Genomic DNA, 17,541 nt, shown 5'->3' on the forward strand with positions numbered 1-17,541 from the left:
CGCATGTTTCCTTTGGCCCTCTTCTTGCGCGTTCCCCCCTTTTCCCCTGCCCCCGTTTGATCATACAACTTCTGTCTGTGGAAGTTCATAGCCATATCCCTTGCGGGGAGGACCAAATGCAGGTTGACCCCAATAACCCATGCGCCCGTTGACATTTTTTGCACTTCGACACTGAGGATGTTCAAAATCCTCCACGGCACCAAACGGCCACATGGGAATGAAGCAAATCTCGTCCAGAGGACAATCACCGCACTTTTTCCAAATACTCCACCCAAGATAATGCATCAGTTGTCGCAAGTTCTCCACGGACTCTGCAACCGCGACCTTGACGTCAAAGGCAGTGATTAGACTAGAGCAAATGTCATGCGTGACTGAAGTAATAGCGCGAGCCGCAACGGATGCGGAAACATCGGCTGTGGTAGGAACGAATTGTCTGACACACCGTTCCATCTCTGCGGTCATGTTGCGATTATCCGAGTCAACAAAGACCTGCAAAAGAACGCTCAGCTCTTGGAAAAATGCGTCCGGTGTGTTCAGGGCGCCCGAGACTAAGAATTGCAATGCTTTGCCGTATCGTTCGATGACCATATCTGCGACACTCTGCCAGTCGATTGCGCCTGAGTCGCGCGTGGGAAGCTTCCAGTGCAATACCATGGAATCGACGTCGTGACGGATCTTGTCAAGCGACGCAGTCGACAGATTTGTAAGCCTAGGGAGACTATTCTCGTCTTTGAACAGGTCGAGGTCGTACGCATAGCATGTGACAAAGTTTTCGTAGTCGAGTTTCACTCTTCCACCACCGATACTGTCGTACCGTGCGGCAACGGCTTTGATCCATTTCATACTACTGAGGAATTCGTGATCATCTGAATCGGGATCTGTTCCGACTGGACCAATGAGCCCAGCACGGGCTGCGCTGACGAAGTCAAGATTGTTTTTGAATGAGCATAGAATGATCTCAAAGCCTGCTTCCATGCGGATAAAGCCCTTGACCTTGCCTCCCCAGGCTTCGTTGGCTAACTTACAGAGGCTTTTCCCGCGTTCAATCTCCCCAAACATGCCGCCGTGTCTATCTTGGGTGCTGTTGAGCAGCAAAATGTCCTGAGAATCCAACGTACCCTTGTCGCATTTACCGGCTGACGTGCCGTCAATGTAGAGGAGGTGCAGTATGTCCTTTGTCTTGTATGTATGTAACCAGCCTGGTTTAGAATGAAGGGGTGGCTTTCTGAGACCACTTTCTTCTTCGTCCAGGCGCATTAGGGGACTTTGTGGACCATGGAATGGGGGCGGGGGATATTCTCTTCCGTATAGTTGTTGACGGGCCGGCCATACTGTTTCTCCTTCTGGTGATGGAAGCCGATATGCCCTACGTTGATCGTCGATTGGGGCTGGCTCAGGGCGTTGCCTGCGCCCTCTTTCCCCCGACCACGCCCGTTGATTGGCAGAATATTCGTCGTGCGGACGCGGTGATGATTGTACCGGATCCTCTTCGGAGGACGGCCAGCGGTGATGGTGGGTTGTGCTTTCATCAAACCTATCGCTATGCCGGCCCTTTTTATACGGGGCGGGTCGGGTCTCTCTGCCTCGGAAGGGTGGTGGACAACGGGAATAAACCATCGTTTCATCCGCTTTGTTCGGGCACGCCCCGTGTCTAGGCAAAAACAATCCAATCCCATCGTCCTTGTATGGGGGCCGTGGAAGGTCTTTCCTCGGAGGTGCCATCCTCCTGGCAAAATTAAGAGCATGTTCGGGTTCAAAAGCCAGCCACTCCATGCCCTCGACTGGTTCTTGATTCATCGTGCCGTGGTAAAATTGTATACCAGCCGGTACCTCGGCCAGGAAAAAGGACATGCCATTGTGGTTTAGTGAAGAGCCCCACTGGCGCATGGAAGAATGAATGGCATTGAAAATGTGGTTGGCATTCTGTTCCCCGGTCCTAGACGTATGGGTTTCTGGCTCCGAGTGCGGGTGCGATATTGTCCTTGCTTGGACACAATGCGACACGCCACACGCAGTGAGTAACGCCAGAGGGCGCATTGTGATGGACAGGCACGGCCACGGTCGGTATGGGAGGTGGGAGTAATCGTTGTGAGCGTGATGTTGCAGTAGACCCAGCATTGGTAACTGCATTCAGCCAGCTTACGTAGCCTGCCGATACAGTGGCGAGCAAAAATCCAAAAAAATTAGCAGTTTTGCCGAGGGCATATCGTTACAATGGCGAGTAGTTCCTGTCACGAACACCCACGTGACACTGGACATTCGGCTCGGGCTACCAACCCAGGAGTTAGGCCGCCAGCTAAGTAGCTGGCTTACCGTATATATACAGTAAGAGGGGTCATACCTGTCAACCTTAAAGCCTTCTTCAAGCGTTAACATCTCTATCTATAGGCTAGTTATCTATTAATATTGATCCTATAGTATATACATTCACCCTCCAGTTAGCTAACTAGTCTGATATTAACGCTTAAAGAAGGCTTTAAGGTTAATAGGTATGACCCCTCTTACTATATACATACGGTAAGCTAGCTACTTGACTAGCGGCCTGACTCCTTAGTTAGTGGCCTAAGCTGAGTGTCCAGTATCACGTGGGTGTTCGTAACACTTTCTTATAAGTATCTTCCCGGTATCGTTTCTAAGTTTTCTATAAATAGTGATATCCGTGAACCCGCCTTCCACTCGTCTAACACTCTACTAGGAATTCCTCTAGGGAAATGGACCGTTAATTAGACGGTCGGACGACAAAATCTTCGATCTGGATAAGTTGGAGGTCTACCGAATGAACGTCTGAATCAAGGAACAGGCCTCCTCCTTGGCGAGAGAGAAAGGTGACATTCTGAGGCGTGGAGGCAGTTGCATGAGTTTTAGGCCTCTTCCTAAATTAACTCAGATTTAGGTGGTTGTCTGTCGAAATGTATTCCCGTGGTCTTAGAGTCGACCTACGCTTAAATTATGCGAGATCACGCGAGATCTTTTTATCATATTCTCGAAAGTGACGAGTAAGATCGGAATCAGCCGCTTCGTCTTCTTTTGGGGATATCCAGCATACAGTCAGGTACCGAGCTCGCTCCGTAACCAGCCGTTTACCTAGAACTCTCACCACCGAGTGATGTACTGGATACCGTATCTTCTCGGTCATTAACGGCGTTTCCGAAATTACGAACGAACCTATAGTAACTGTAGGAGGTTATGAACCTACGTCGAATGCCGATCTGCCTACAGTAGTGTCCTCGGTTATTGTAGGGTGTGTAGAAGGTCCCACGCGACAGACTTTGCCAGCTGCATCGCTGTCCTCGTGAAGAAGGGATACCTGTCGCTGCATGGCCACCCCGTCAACGCCGCTGTCGCTATCTGAACCACTCACTGGGTCGATGATCGATCCAGCAGCGTCCCAGCCATGAAGCCCTGATTTTCTGACTGAAGTTTGTAAAGGTCTGTCTTGAAAAGCCGACCATTGCGGTATGTTCTTAAACAGCCTCTCTTTAGGTGTCTGTAATACTGAAGGAGTTGCATTTTCCATGCTCGTAGAAGAGCTTAATGGTCGTGTGGATGGCGCGAGCGGTGGTAGAGCGATCGTAGAGGACAGGGTAGGCGACCCCGGCATTTGACCAATGCCAACAACTGGGGCTGGGAACCGGGGGACGGAGAGGTTGGGGTCCTGTGCGAGTCAGATATCCGGGCTTTTGGATCAGTGAGAGTACCTACAATGTCGTCCTCCGTTGTGAGGTCAATGAAATCAGGGTTTCGTTTCCAACCCCCGTCTAAGATATCACGAAGTGACGGAAGGTCGTCATCGTCGTCTTCTCTATCAGTCAAATTGTCTACGTTACAGCGATTCTGGGAGGATGTGTCTGGTCTAAATATGAGCTAGGGGCTTTAAATTGGGAGATAATGAGCACACCTTTAATGGTATACGCGCTGGATGTCTCGGGAATTTCGAGATCTTCACCCTCGGCCTCAAGAAAACTGGAACCATGTACGCTGACGATCGGTAATAATTCATGAGCATACACGGTCTCTAACATGATTCTTTGGCAAAATGCTTCGAAGCGTATTACAATTCGTGGGTGAGACTGATGGCTCAGTGTGCGCAAAGTAGATAGGTTCAACCGTGGTGAGATGTAGAAAGAGGTAGGAAGTTGAATTCCGGTCGAGAAACAGCCGGGAGACTGGGTCATTATATATCTTTGACCTCCCTCGTCAGGACTGTACATGATGCGGCCCCCGGCTCTCCGTCCCTCTAACATGGGAAGCGGTGCACTCAGAACCGCCCCGAATTCCCTGGCCGTGACTGTCTTACTCCCTCTTTGTTCGACTAGGCTGCGTAGTCAGCAGGCTCAACGCCTCTGGAACTGGCTCGGGCGCTGAACCACGTTTCTGTGACTCGCTGAGTCCTTGAAATCAGCGGGAAATGGGCTCACGCTTTCTCTCTGACACGCGCGCGCTCTCCCCCGGTGAAGGTGGAAGGAGGCAGAATTTCGGTGGTAAGTGCGCGCGACAGGCAAAAGGTCAGTCGGTACAGCACAATGTTCGCGTCATCCACTCCATGGAGCGACGACTACGCCGGCGGTCGACACATGAATATAGTCAACAGAAGGGCGAGGGCGGAAGGTACTGAGAAAGGCGTGGGAACATCGGAAGTTGGCGAAAGCAGCGAGGGAGCATCCAGGTTATATCGTGGTCTTTGGTGCGTGCGGGCGCAAGGTTGTACAGATCAGCCCTCCAATTAACTTAGACCCTATTCATAACTTGCCCGGGAAAGGTGCGCTTAGGGGGCCTAGACCAGAAGCGTACATCTCTCGATGCTGCTTTTGACAACTCTTTCCATTTCACTAGGCACGACTATGTGCCTCGACGGACGCTGTGCTAAGGGACGAGGGGGCCAATCGTAGGTGCCTCCCGAGGTCCCACCGGGGTGGGCAGGGCCGGCGTCGCACCATCTGCCGCCAAGGCGCCAGGGCTTTTCGCCCCCACGACCGGTGAGACGCGGGTGATCGCTCACCCGACTTGCGCGAGCCGGGGTGAGTACAGGGCAGCGTCACCCTCATCCCGATCCAGGGTGAGCGGCGAGCAGTTTTTACTCATCTTGGCTTCGGCAGAGGCCAGTAGCCGCCTTGGCGTGCACGAGCCGACGCGTGCGCTAGATCACCAGGACAGCTGGAAGGAAGAACTCGCATCGATGATACATGGGCTGGAGACAAAGTTACAGCATGTCCGAGAAGAGTTTCGTGGCGTTGGATTTTGGTCGACGTTATAACCAGGTCATGAGAACCGAGGCGCAACATGCCGCTTCTAAAATCCCACTACAAGTATCAGAGCAGCCACAAGATGGGGAGGGGACCTGTCAAACACTCTGGAAAGTACTCGAAACGGTGGCACAACCTTGCCCAGCACAGCGGAAGCAGACTGCCGACTCAAGGGTCTAATACACCATGGTTACACGCTGGCCTACAGGGCTCTGGGACCGCATTCCACCGAGAGAATGCAGGCCTGGGGTCGTACAATTTGGTCCTCGGTGGGTGGAAATTCCGGATTTTGATCCAAAAGAGTTCCTCCCAAACGTCTGAAAGAATTTATTACAAACAACTGGCCATGTAACAGTTGTGATCAATTCGTCCGCCACAGTACATTACTAATCGGTCCAGAGACACCTACGAATAAACGGTATTGGGTTTGATATACATATCGCTGGACCTGGGGATCTAGTGTTTACGCGCCCGCGACAGTACTATGCGGTCGTGAACGTGACGAATTGCGTGGCAATAGCAATCGATTTCGTCCCTCTGGCCTAAATGTTCCTACCCAAAGATCTACTGGTGTGCCGACGTTGCGGGCTATATAACCTCGGACACGAGCATATCCAACAGGTTCAGTATCGTCCAATATGTCCGGCGAAATGGCGGAGTACCGTGTCCGAAACAGCAGCCAACACGGTAGCGAAGAGGAAGCCAGAATCGAGCAGAATTTCCGTGGACTATAGAGTAGCGAAGAAAACCAAGAAAGACCAACCCTTACCAGCCGCTGAAGACATACAAGACCTGGAACAAAGCAAAAAATAGATACGAGCGGTTGACAAGCTTTGTAAGTTTCCCAGAGTAGGAGGAAACTCGTCGACTCCGATGGCTTTTCAAACTAGTAGCTGCAATCCGGAGCCGGCGTGTTAGGGCTCCTAGAGAGGCCACCGGTAGATATAAGAATATAGTTTGCCAGCCAACTGATACATGGCAGCTACAGGAGGTGTAACACAGAAGTTCTCTACAGTGTTGGGGGCGTCCCCCGTAAGACAGCTCCCAGCATGCGATAAGTAGGGATAGGGCATGCGCTAACTTCCCAGGATCACGTGAGGGATCCCAGGGAAGGCTTGGCAGGCCGTGACAGAGATCTTTGAAGACTTTATTCAACAGCTCCTCCAGCATATACCTCGGTGATTTCTTGTCGTCTGCGCTCTTAGGTCATCAACTCTCTTGTAGAGTTCTAGCGGATTCTCAAAGGTATACCAAACTTCTCTGGGGACGCCAACAAATGCTTTCTGAAGTCGTTCTGAGTTATCGTGATACATATTTTGTCTGGTTGTTCGAATGCAGATAGCGCGGATCCAGTGTGGGTGACGTCTAAAAATCCCCCCGTAGACCTCTGGGTCGCGCTGTCGACTGTCACCAAAGCAGATCATTTTCTAGGTGGAGATACTAAGTAGATCTTCTCGATGTGGGAAAGTTTGTATTTCTGCACGGTATCGTATGGAGGGTAGCATCATTTTAAGCACTCTCTCCTTTGATGGCAGAATATTCTCTCTTCTTTCGGAAATGCTGTGACATCTCGTAGAAGATTGTACGGCAATGCCGAGAGATACCAGAAGTACCGCTCTTGCAATACGTGTCTGCCTAGACAACTGTCAATATGTCCGCTTAGCCGCGCACGTGGGCGCCACCGTATTTAAGGTCCTCGGAATCGAAAGGGAATAAGAATAGACCTAGCTGAGCAGGGGAACACCTCCAAGATACCCTAAATCTCGAACATAACAATCTATACAGATCATCTCGCAAACGCCAGTCCTGCTGTTGGTCATGTCGTCGGCTCAGGAGCACTTTGCTAAAGTTGCCTCGGTCTACGAGAAGGGAACGGGAGGCGCGACGCGGAGGGTCGCAACTCACCTTGTGCAGCTGGCTTCACCCATCAAGGCAGATGCCAAAATTCTGGACAACGCATGCGGCACAGGGGTGGTCATCGATGAGCTTCTCGCGGGTGTTTCGGACGCCGCGGTGAGGAATTCTCTCATGTTCACGGTTACTGATGCTGCCGTCCCGATGGTTGAGTGCCTTCTTAGCAAAATAGGAACGCAGTGGGACATCCCTGCCGATCATGTCACGGCTCTCACTCTGGCCGCGGAGGACCTTGATGGTATCGCATCGGACAGCTTCGACTATTCTTTCACGAATTTTGGCTTTTTATTCTTCAAAGACGCTGAAAAGGCTGCGAAGCACATATATCGTACCCTGAAGCCCGGAGGTCGAGCATTCGTCACTTCCTGGAAAGACCTGGGCTACATGCAGGCAATAGAGAAGGCGGCCGTCCAAGTGCGACCGCATCACCCACCGCCGCACCTTCCCTTTGACACGGCTTGGCTCGACTCCGCACATATCAAGGATGTCTTTGAGCAAGCAGGCTTCCAGAGCGTGGACGTGCACCAACAAGCAAGTTCGTACGCGTCAGAATCAGTCCCCGCGCTCAGCCATTCGTTGGTGGGAATGATGGAGGGCATGCTGAAGATGCAGGGATGGTCGGATAGTGAGGTGGAGAGCCTTCCTCCAGAGCTCGAGCGCGCCATTGAAGGATTGGCTGACGCGCTCGTGATTGAGCCAGATGCTGCGTGGATCAAAATGATGGCACACGTAGCCGTCTGCGTTAAATAAAATACATTCACTCACTTTTCTGGAAGGGAAAAGGACAGCACTTGCGGGATGATCTATCTTTGATCGGGCAGCAGGCAGGGGTCTGCGTCGGGCAAATTCAATGGAGACGAACAGACACTAAAGATAGCAATTTATAAGTAATCCAAATACTGTAAGTCAATCTGATACCGTATCGTGCCTTCCCACAATCCAAGTCTTGAATTGGCGCTTTATGGAATCCAGGGTAGTCGAGTATGTAAAGCTTCGATTGATCTGGCCGAAGAATGGTTATGACCATTACACGATCCTCCTCAGCCTTGCTGGTCCCAGACCGCTTCGACGCCTTTCCTTGATGTGCAAACTCTATCTCCATCCAGAAGATGGCTTCTTATGACTTGGGTTGGTGACACTTCGCAAGCTCAGTATTCAGCGATACTGTCAAAAAGCAACAGCGTCAGTCTTGGCTCCACAATCAACCCGGTCCGAGCAGGCCTTACCTTCTTGAATCCAATGTCTTCGGCTTTTTCTCTGAAAGCCTGTCGCGACATGTTCAAGCCATATTTTCGGATAATACCAGAATGCTTCTTATCGCCATTTACCCGACTAATATAGGTGTTAGAAGTCCCGAACATTTGATAAACACTAGACCTCACCAGCTACGGGAGCCTTTGCCGTAATTACGAGGTCGCGAATAATAGACTGTTTCGTGAGCCATACTTTGAGATGTTTCGGATTACTGATGTTCCTGGTCAGTTGGACGTCGCACATTGTCGCTGTGAATAAGTCGCTTCAAATATCACTTTACATCTTAAGGTCCTCAGTTTCATCTTAGCGTCAGGATTGGCATCGTCGACAAAAGTGACGTGCTCCGACAGTGGAGGTGGGGAATCCACTCAAAGTCTAGCCGATGAGCGAGAAGCGCAAACTCAAATAAAACCGTCGCATCTGCTTCTTTCATTTTCAGTTTTGCCAATAAATGTTTCTTCTTCGGTTGCGAAGCTATGTTGGGATAGTTGCGCATTGCAGATATAAAGGTTGCATGTTTACATCGCCGCCTTCTTCGAACAACTTGATATTGCAGGTGGAAAGCATCATCGTGCCCTGCTATGCTATCTCATACAAATAGCCAATGTTTTGCGCATCCACAATCCTGATGTCGCCATCCGCATCTGCTTATACAAGAACAAGGTACAACTGTCGGCAATGATATCATGACATACCATCCGTCGATGAAGGATCTCTGCCCATGAACACTTTGTACAGTCGCTTGCTGATTTGCGGCCCCAATCGCTTGTCGCTCCAACCGCCGTCTTTGTTCACAGTCTTGCGAACATCTTCAAGCATCAGGTTACCGTGTTTGTCAAATCCTTTCACCAGCTTTCGAATACTCCTATATTCTTCGACGATGCCGTAGGCCATACTGGGAGTGACCCTCTGCACCTCTTGCAGCATCTTCACATATGTGTCCTTGGGGTCATCGCCAGTCCGAACCTGTCCGCTATCCATACAGAACGACGCAGATTTGAGATTGTACTCAAGCTGGGCCAGGCGGTAAGGCCGCGTAGAAAGATGTTGAGTGAGTGCGCATATCTGAAACGCCGAATCCGCGGGAGTCGATGTGTGTTGAATCAGTATCGGTTGGTGGGCGAGTTGAAGATGGAGGAGCAGGTCATCGACAATATCGGATGTCACTACCGACAAGTCCAGTGACTCGGTTGGCGCTTTTCTGCGCTTCCGACTCCTGGCCTGAGATGGGGGAGGATCAATGTTCGCCGAGTCTCCACCATCGGCCTCCAACATCTGAGCACGGACAGCAGCAGTGTATGCTCTATTCTTCGCATTCTCATTCTTCCGAAGCCAGCTCCTGAGTCCTTCGATGAGATAGATTGGTACGCAGTCGCCGAAACGCCGGCGTATGGACGACACGTGTGCGTCCAGATTGGCCTTGAGCTGTGGCTCGTCCTGCACTACGCAGGTGGCGGACCCTGACTGCGACGTGGCGGCAATACCAATAAAGTCTGCAGCGGCCAAGTGAATTAGAACATGCTTTTCATTCACGATCCGACATCCGGAGGTGGGTTCCCACAGATCATCCTCGTCGTTGTACATCGATTTCACCTTACGGCGCCAAGTGACAATGCTTCCATGCCGCACTTTCTCGCCTTCTTCGACCAAGATGAACTGCTCATCCACGTAGTTGACATCGACCTGGACGTTCTTCATACGCTCTTCGATTTGATTGCCGACACTTGTATCCTTGAGAAAGCTCGACATATCCAAGATCATCTCTGGGGTCGCGTCTTTCTTATTCGTGCGTGATTTGTTGGCCTCGGCAAGGTCGGCGGCCTTCTGCTTCTCCCTGGCCTTCTGCTCCCTCTCCAGCTTCTTCTTCGCCTTTTCCGCCTCTTTCAAGGCACGTCGTTCATCTCGCGCTGCTGCCTTCTCCCCTGCCCGGTCAGCGGCATTCACAGCCTTTTCAACTTGAGATATTTCGGGAGGTTTGGTGCTTTTAACGAGAACTGGACTGGATGAGAATTCAATGTCATCAAAAATCCTGGGTCCTCCAACTTCTTTTGACAGATGCGTAGATTTGGCTTTGGGTGCTTCGAGTGGTTTCGATGTAAGCCTCCTTTCGTCGGTAGACTCGGGATTGAGGGTAGCCAGAAGCTTGCTTGTCCTGTGGTCATAGCCTTCCTCCGTCGATTGTGGCAGAACCAACGGGCGATCTCCGAGGGGATCATCTTCCAATACATCTGACAGAAGCTCCCAGAAAACACCCGCATCCTTCTTCTTGGCTGTGGGCAAAGGTTCTGGGGCTGATGATGAGAAGGTAAGTTCGTCGAAGAAGTCAGAGTTCTTCTTCGGCTCCGACGAGTGTGAGACAGGGGCCACAGAAGTATCGAAGCTGAGCACTGCCTGCGGTCCGTCACTAGAAAGGATCTCGAGGGGTACTGAAGAGCTTCGTACGTAGGTGACATTTGCACGTTTCGAGTTCAAGTGCGAACTCGCACCCGGAGTAGTGCGTTTCCTCTTCGAGGGCCTGTCTACCCGAAAACCAATCGAACCAGCTAATTCAAAGCTGTCGATTTCAAAATCAATCTCGTCGTCCAGCCATGTTCCCGTGCCTATTGATCTTAAAGCAGCCTTCGAGGCTTGGGGACTTTTTGGTGGTGATGACGATAGCACAATCACCTCAGTCATGGTTTGGGCCCAAAATACGTCGACCTAGAGATGAGCGCAGACAGAGAAAGTGCATCGTCTGCGTACAAGTGTTGGAGGCAGCCCGGATGAATGACGGTGGTGGTGGTGGCAACTTGGAAGTGTTGTCATTGAGGAAGTCTCGATCGGGAAAAGTCTAAACAAGCTTGGCATCCGCCCGTTGCGCGTCGTTCTCGATCGACGCGTAAAGTGTTTATTCGTCTACCTCGTACATATTTCTAATCTACTGCCCTGTGCCAGCAAACAATTTTAGCTGGGGATCGGCCTCCGGGTTCATTCTCCTGGCGCGGGCGAATTCACTTGCCCTCCTGTCCCCTCGTCCATTCTTCGCTTTGATGACAGTGGCTAGCAATGCTGCTGCGAAAGCTGCCGTGAGCCAAATAGCAAGGACAATATCTTTCCTCTCTAGAAAAGTGCTGCGCTTGCTTTTCAGCATCTGGCTCATCTCATCATTGAACTTGCCCGCCATTCTACTCCTGGTAAAGTGCTCACGGACTCGTTGTCGCCCACTCTGACCCATCCTCTTGAGTTCGTCCGTGTCAAGTTCATGCAGGACTTTGTTGATCACGGCAGTCCATTGTTCCACCTTCGCAGAGTCACGCAGCCAACCTGTCTCATTTTCGACAATGGTTTCCAATGGTCCACCAGTATTTGACGCGAGAACAGGTAGACCGTGCTGCATCGCTTCCACCGGTACGATCCCAAAGTGCTCGTTCGAAGGGGTGTACAACAAGAGCCGAGCATTTTCCAGGAGAGTTTCCTTGAAGAACCCCGGCACAGACAACAAGAACAAGACTTGTATGCTGCTTGGAATTCCTAAAGCTGTTGGTACTGTTTTAGCAGTTGCTGTGGTTAGACCCAGCCCTTCGGCCAAGTCCACCAGCTCTTTATGATACTCCACATTTTCAGTGACCCTTTGGTCGTAGCCCCCGGCTATGATCAGGCGTGTCCCTCGACGGGCTGCAGGAGAGAGATCATGATACGCTCGAATAGCCATGCCAATGTCTTTTTTCCGTTCATATCGATTTATGCTGAGCAGCAGCTTGAATTGACCGCCCCACAGTGACTCCACATCTTTCCTGGCCTCGTCGTCTCCATCATTGACGCAGGGATATATGACACCCAGTGATTTTGCCAGGGATGGCCAGACTCTGGAGGCGACGGATTTCGTGAACTCGGAGTTGACGACTATCCGATCACTTGCGCTCATGCTCCAGCCTTCGAAACGGTCAAAAGGAAACCTGTAGATTGTTTTTGCAAGCCCGAGCAGTCCAGAACCTCGGCGATCCGCAAGCAACTGGTCTGGGAAATGGCAATAGAACAGGGTCCGTTGGCGATGGGGGTATAGCCATCTTAGCAGCGGAACGCAGGCAGAGAGCTGGTCGACCACGAAGATATCGGGTTGAAGGGTGCTCAATTCATTACTCCATATTGCGATCGACAGGACCAGATGAAGCTGGCGCAGGGTCGCGAGCAGGATGTGAAAGCGATTCAGGAATGAAGGAGGAAAGAGGGTGTCGCCGCGAACTCGGACGTCGAGGGTGCCTGTACTCACCAATCTGTCAATGATTTAGCTACGGCGAGCACACCACATCGGGGGATAGCAACTGACCATCTCGTGCCTCCTCAAAGCAGTGGTTAGGGTCGCAATGTGAGGTGAAGATTGTGACTTTGTTTCCCTGCTCTTTTAGACCAACTGCTGCATCGACAATCAGCCTTTCAGCACCACCAATCCCGAGGTCTGGGTGGAAGAAGACAATGCGCTTCGATCGTGGCTGGACAGAGCCAGTCACCTTCTGTGAGGAAGCCATATTAGAAATATCTGTGAAAGCATAGGGAGAGTGGCATCATTTCCTGCTGAATCGGTTTGTTTGTTTGGCGAAACTGTGTGCACCCGCGGGACCACGCAAGCCACAGTATGACATCGGCTGACCTTCCTCTCATGTCCAGATCTTGTTAGACGACGAGACGTGTTTGCTTGCATTCTGAATGTCCGCTGCATCCATCTTTTCCAGTTGTAGAATGTTGTGCTACGTCCGTTGTTGTATCACAAGATTGCGTGTCACAGTAGGCTTGCATCTTTGACCTTTCACCACACTACAAATGCGCCCCTTCTGATGCCCAGTTGCGACTCAAAAACGCAATCAAACGTCTCCCGCGCCAGGTCGCTCATCGGGTAATCTCAAGGCCCGTTAGCATTGGTGTCCTCCGCCACTTTCCCGCAGAGGATGTGATTGGCAGCACCTAGAGCCGTGGACCACGGTGGCCCGGGACTTTTCATGCGAGCAGGCCTAGAGTGGAGACAGCTATCACGAATGGTACCCATGAAATCTGGCATACCATACCCTAACTGTAATAGTAGGTGCATGGCTCCGGATGCGGACACTGATAGAGCGTGCAGATTGCGAGTCGAGAAAAGAAACATGAGCTCAATAGGGTACGTCGTCTCCGTCCCGTCTCTTCCTCTGCTCTATCGATTTCTTTACCACCACCTTCGCTTTGCTCTTCTACGAGTGTCGCGCCTGCAGGTGTTTGATCGGCGTGCATTCACTTCTTCATCTTCCGCGCCTTCTGTCCCTGAAGCCGCGTCTCTGGTTCCGGAAACTTCATCTGCGCCTGGCCTAATTATCTCCAGCCGTCCCCTCGCTTCACTCATTGCTCATCGTGTTCGACCATTCGCTTTCTTCTCTACCACTTTTGCATAATCCAAAGCTCAACTGCTCGGTCACCATGACTCAGGTAAGGTGGTGGTACCTCTCTCTACAAGACGAATGCTGACCCCTCGACAGCTCAAAACTACCTTCCTCGCCCTCGTCGCCCTCTTCGCGTCCTATGTCTTGGCTGTCTCCCCGCTCGTGGTTCAAGGGTCCGACTTCGTCAACAGTGTCGATGGCACGCGTTTCCAGATCATTGGTGTAGCGTAAGAGAAGACACTGCCATGGCTGAGGCACAAGCAAAGACACTGACTGAATTTTGCAGGTATCAACCTGGTGGTTCTTCGGGCTTCAATCCCGGCTCTGGGATTGACCCGTTGAGTGATGCTGATGTTTGCCTCCGAGATGCTGTGCTCATGCAGCGCCTGGGAGTCAACACTATCCGCGTCTACAATCTCGATCCGGATTTGGACCACTCTGCTTGCGCCTCCATCTTCAATGCCGCCGGCATCTACATGATCCTTGACGTCAACAGCCCATTGCCCAACCAGTCTCTGAACCGCGGTGCGCCATGGGAATCGTACTCCTCTACCTATCTGGAGCGCGTTTTCAATGTCGTGGAAGCCTTCATGAACTTCAACAACACCTTGGGATTCTTTAGCGGGAACGAGGTCATCAACGAGGATTCGGTCCCGGAGGTTCCAGCCTACATTAGGGCAGTTACTAGAGACCTCAAAGATTACATCTCGAAACAAGCTCCACGACCCATCCCCGTTGGCTACTCCGCTGCTGATGTCCGCCCACTGCTCATGGGGACCTTCAACTACATGTCATGTGGGTTGGACAATGACACCAGCTCCAAGATTGATTTCTTCGGCCTCAACTCTTACTCTTGGTGCGGCGATGCCACTTTCCAGTCGTCTGGCTACGACGTCCTGGTTGGGGACTTTGGTAATACCACAATCCCCGTCTTCTTCTCCGAGTACGGCTGCAACCTGGTCACTCCACGAACGTTCACCGAAGTCCCCGTCCTGTACTCTGAGAACATGACACCCGTCTTCTCTGGTGGGCTCATCTACGAGTACAGCGAGGAGCCCAACAACTATGGCTTAATCAACTTCAATGACAACGGAACGGTCAGCATTCTTCCAGACTACAACAATCTTCGAGAGCAGTTCAATTCACTAGATGTCGATGCGCTCGAGAAAGCCAATGCCACAGCAACTTCGCTCACGCCCCCGAAATGTGCAATTAACTTATTGGGCGGATCAAACTTTAGCACCAGCTTCGATCTCCCGGCTCGCCCAGATGGTGTGGATGACTTGATCCAGAATGGTGTCTCTGGCAAATTCCCGACCGGGACTTCATCTATCACAAACACCAAGCCTTCACAGACTGTGTATGATGCCGATGGTCAAGAAATCACCGGACTCCAACTCACCATTCTGCCCAATGATCAGAGCAATTTGCCAGGTAACAACACAAGCGGAAGCACACCCAAGAGTACTCCATCTTCCTCGCCGAGTGCCACGACGGCCGGCAGCGAGCCTACCAACACCAACGCAGCGGCAAAGATGGACGACATGAAATTTAGATCACTTATCTTGGGCGCACTGACTGCGGGTCTCGTCATGCAATTGTGATTGGAGGGTGACCGGGCACTACGAGACAGGGAATGGAATGCGTGTCATACGTCGATTGTGTTTCGAATCCAGGCTTCATCCAGTGCATCTTCACACGGAACCAAAGGCATAGTTCACGTTCTTCTTCATGGACATATTTGCAATTGACTTTGCAGGTCGAAGTCTAAACACCATAAGACGTGCTAATACTGATGATTAGATGAATCCAGAAGAACGTTTATTACCACTCGAACCTTTTGTTCCATTTCCATTGAGATCCAACTGTTTCGCGGGGGGTTGGTACTTACTCGTACAGGTCCGGGGTGGCAGGGACTGACCGAACAAAGTTTTCCTGTCAGGGCTCAACCCTGGTCTTTTGGTGTGTGGCGTACATTTCTCCTTTGGGAGTGTTGATCAGGTGCCAATTCTTGACTTCAGCCAGCTTGAAAATGAGGTGGTGAGGATCGGGCGAATGGCGGCACGGGAAAATGAACTGGGGCGTAGGCGCCAAGATTGTAGTGGATCCTCTTTGAGGTCATACCTGTGGCGCAGCTACGATTCTAGCCAATCACATCGCCATCGTGAGCGCCTCTGGTACCCTGTGCTGCGTCGAGGGAAAAGCAGAGCAAGGTGATGCCAGCTGGTGATCGACGCCACCACGTCACCCACTTGTCCATCTATTGTTCCTCACGACGATCGCAGACCAGGGTACACAGAAGACCCTTCGACCCCTTGCTGAAAACTACAAGAGGCTCCAGCCGCCCCCATATCTCTGTCGTGTTCTGTTCTCCTTCGCATCATCCCTCTATTCGCGCGACGAAGCCTACGCTTGAAACTCAAACCCTCGATCGACGTCCACCCACCATGGCTATCGGCGGTGTCATCCTTCGCTTCGGCCAAACAGGCCTGCGACTTCTCGAGTTTGCGTCCTCTGCCATCATTCTGGGTATCTACAGCTACTTCCTAGCCGTCATGGCCGACAAGGACATCCACATTCCAACATGGGAGAAGGCTGTTGAAGGCATGTCTGGAGCGGCAGTTCTGTACACCATATTCGGCGTCCTCTTGACCCTCTGCCTGGGGGGTGTCTCCTTCTTCGCGCTCCTTGCGGTTGTCCTCGATATCTGCTTCGTTGGCTGCTTTGCTGCCATTGCCTACTACACCCGTCACGGCGCCAACTCATGCAAGGGCTTCGTCAATACTCCTCTGGGTTTCGGCCTTGACACCGAAGCTGCACCGGGTGCTGGTGACTGGGGATACGTGTGCAGTCTAAACACTGCCTGCTTCGCCATGGCTATTTTGAACATCTTCCTCTTCCTGATCACTGCAGGCATGCAAATGCTGCTGGCCCGTCACCACAAGAAAGAAAAACGCTACGGACCTAGCCCCGCCAACAACTACACCAAAGGTATCGGTCGTCGACCATTCTGGAAGCGTAATCGCGCGACCGCATCGACTCGTGACGCAGAAATTGCGACAGGGACTACTCCGGCAGCAGCTTACCGTCCTAGCCACGAGACTGGTATGACCGGCTCGACGATGCACGGTACCCATGTGCCAGGTGCTTCTGAGCCGAAGTATGGCCAACCAGGCTACGGTATGCAAGGATATACAGCTCCTGCGACCAACTACTAGCTGTGTACGATTTGAGGCACTGGGATAGTGCTCGGGATTTTTTTCTGTCAATCGATCCATGGGCAATCTAGCCGCCTCCAACCTTTATGCCACTGATATTGTGAAAGACATTCCAGAGCCAACCGGGCGGAGGATTAGATGGGCACAGAGCTTCTATACCAATGTGTATGAACAACTTGTCACAATGTTATGGCGTGGGGGAGTGTGGGTGTTTACAACGATATCATAATACTCACTAGCGTACAAGCTGGGTACATAATAATTACACTTGATCAAGGTTGAGATTTTCACGCGTCATGTTTGTTATTCTGCCTTGTTTTCCTGTTGAAATTGCACTCGTGTGACATACCTATTCTCCTGGCCTTGGCTGTTGTAGGTTATTGGATAGCCCGGGTGACCACTGGTGACCAACAGAAATGTTTCTCTTGCAACTGATTGCATCACAATTTTCCGGTTTTGTGACGCCCTGATACGTCATGCAAGGGGTCCATCAACAAACATTTTCAACCACATTCGCCCCACCAG

General features: G+C 51.5%; 6 protein-coding genes across 6 annotated transcripts; 3 read left to right on the forward strand and 3 right to left on the reverse strand.

The window, feature by feature from the left end:
• Nucleotides 1-60: 60 nt before the first annotated feature.
• Nucleotides 61-4,022, reverse strand: AYO21_04188 (SCY1-like protein; the record flags this gene model as incomplete). Its single annotated transcript, XM_022654161.1, has 4 exons — nt 61-1,173; nt 3,197-3,655; nt 3,703-3,848; nt 3,899-4,022. The coding sequence occupies 4 exons, from the start codon at nt 4,020-4,022 to the stop codon at nt 61-63; spliced, it is 1,842 nt and encodes a 613-aa protein (XP_022513438.1).
• Nucleotides 4,023-7,061: 3,039 nt separating this feature from the next.
• On the forward strand, nt 7,062-7,907 carry AYO21_04189 (hypothetical protein; the record flags this gene model as incomplete). The annotated part of the gene is made up of 1 exon (XM_022654162.1): nt 7,062-7,907. The coding sequence occupies one exon, from the start codon at nt 7,062-7,064 to the stop codon at nt 7,905-7,907; it is 846 nt and encodes a 281-aa protein (XP_022513439.1).
• A 1,083-nt stretch (nt 7,908-8,990) lies between these two features.
• AYO21_04190 (hypothetical protein) lies at nt 8,991-11,087 on the reverse strand (the record flags this gene model as incomplete). Its single annotated transcript, XM_022654163.1, has 2 exons — nt 8,991-9,055; nt 9,107-11,087. The coding sequence occupies 2 exons, from the start codon at nt 11,085-11,087 to the stop codon at nt 8,991-8,993; spliced, it is 2,046 nt and encodes a 681-aa protein (XP_022513440.1).
• Nucleotides 11,088-11,328: 241 nt separating this feature from the next.
• Nucleotides 11,329-12,916, reverse strand: AYO21_04191 (hypothetical protein; the record flags this gene model as incomplete). The annotated part of the gene is made up of 2 exons (XM_022654164.1): nt 11,329-12,650; nt 12,718-12,916. 2 exons carry the CDS (start codon nt 12,914-12,916, stop codon nt 11,329-11,331), a joined length of 1,521 nt encoding a protein of 506 aa, XP_022513441.1.
• A 919-nt stretch (nt 12,917-13,835) lies between these two features.
• On the forward strand, nt 13,836-15,402 carry AYO21_04192 (hypothetical protein; the record flags this gene model as incomplete). Its single annotated transcript, XM_022654165.1, has 3 exons — nt 13,836-13,844; nt 13,895-14,025; nt 14,085-15,402. 3 exons carry the CDS (start codon nt 13,836-13,838, stop codon nt 15,400-15,402), a joined length of 1,458 nt encoding a protein of 485 aa, XP_022513442.1.
• Nucleotides 15,403-16,245: 843 nt separating this feature from the next.
• Nucleotides 16,246-17,016, forward strand: AYO21_04193 (hypothetical protein; the record flags this gene model as incomplete). The annotated part of the gene is made up of 1 exon (XM_022654166.1): nt 16,246-17,016. The coding sequence occupies one exon, from the start codon at nt 16,246-16,248 to the stop codon at nt 17,014-17,016; it is 771 nt and encodes a 256-aa protein (XP_022513443.1).
• Nucleotides 17,017-17,541: the final 525 nt, after the last annotated feature.

This window comes from Fonsecaea monophora, assembly GCF_001642475.1.
Source record: "Fonsecaea monophora strain CBS 269.37 chromosome Unknown Scaff23, whole genome shotgun sequence".
Taxonomy (NCBI): Eukaryota; Fungi; Ascomycota; class Eurotiomycetes; order Chaetothyriales; family Herpotrichiellaceae; genus Fonsecaea; species Fonsecaea monophora.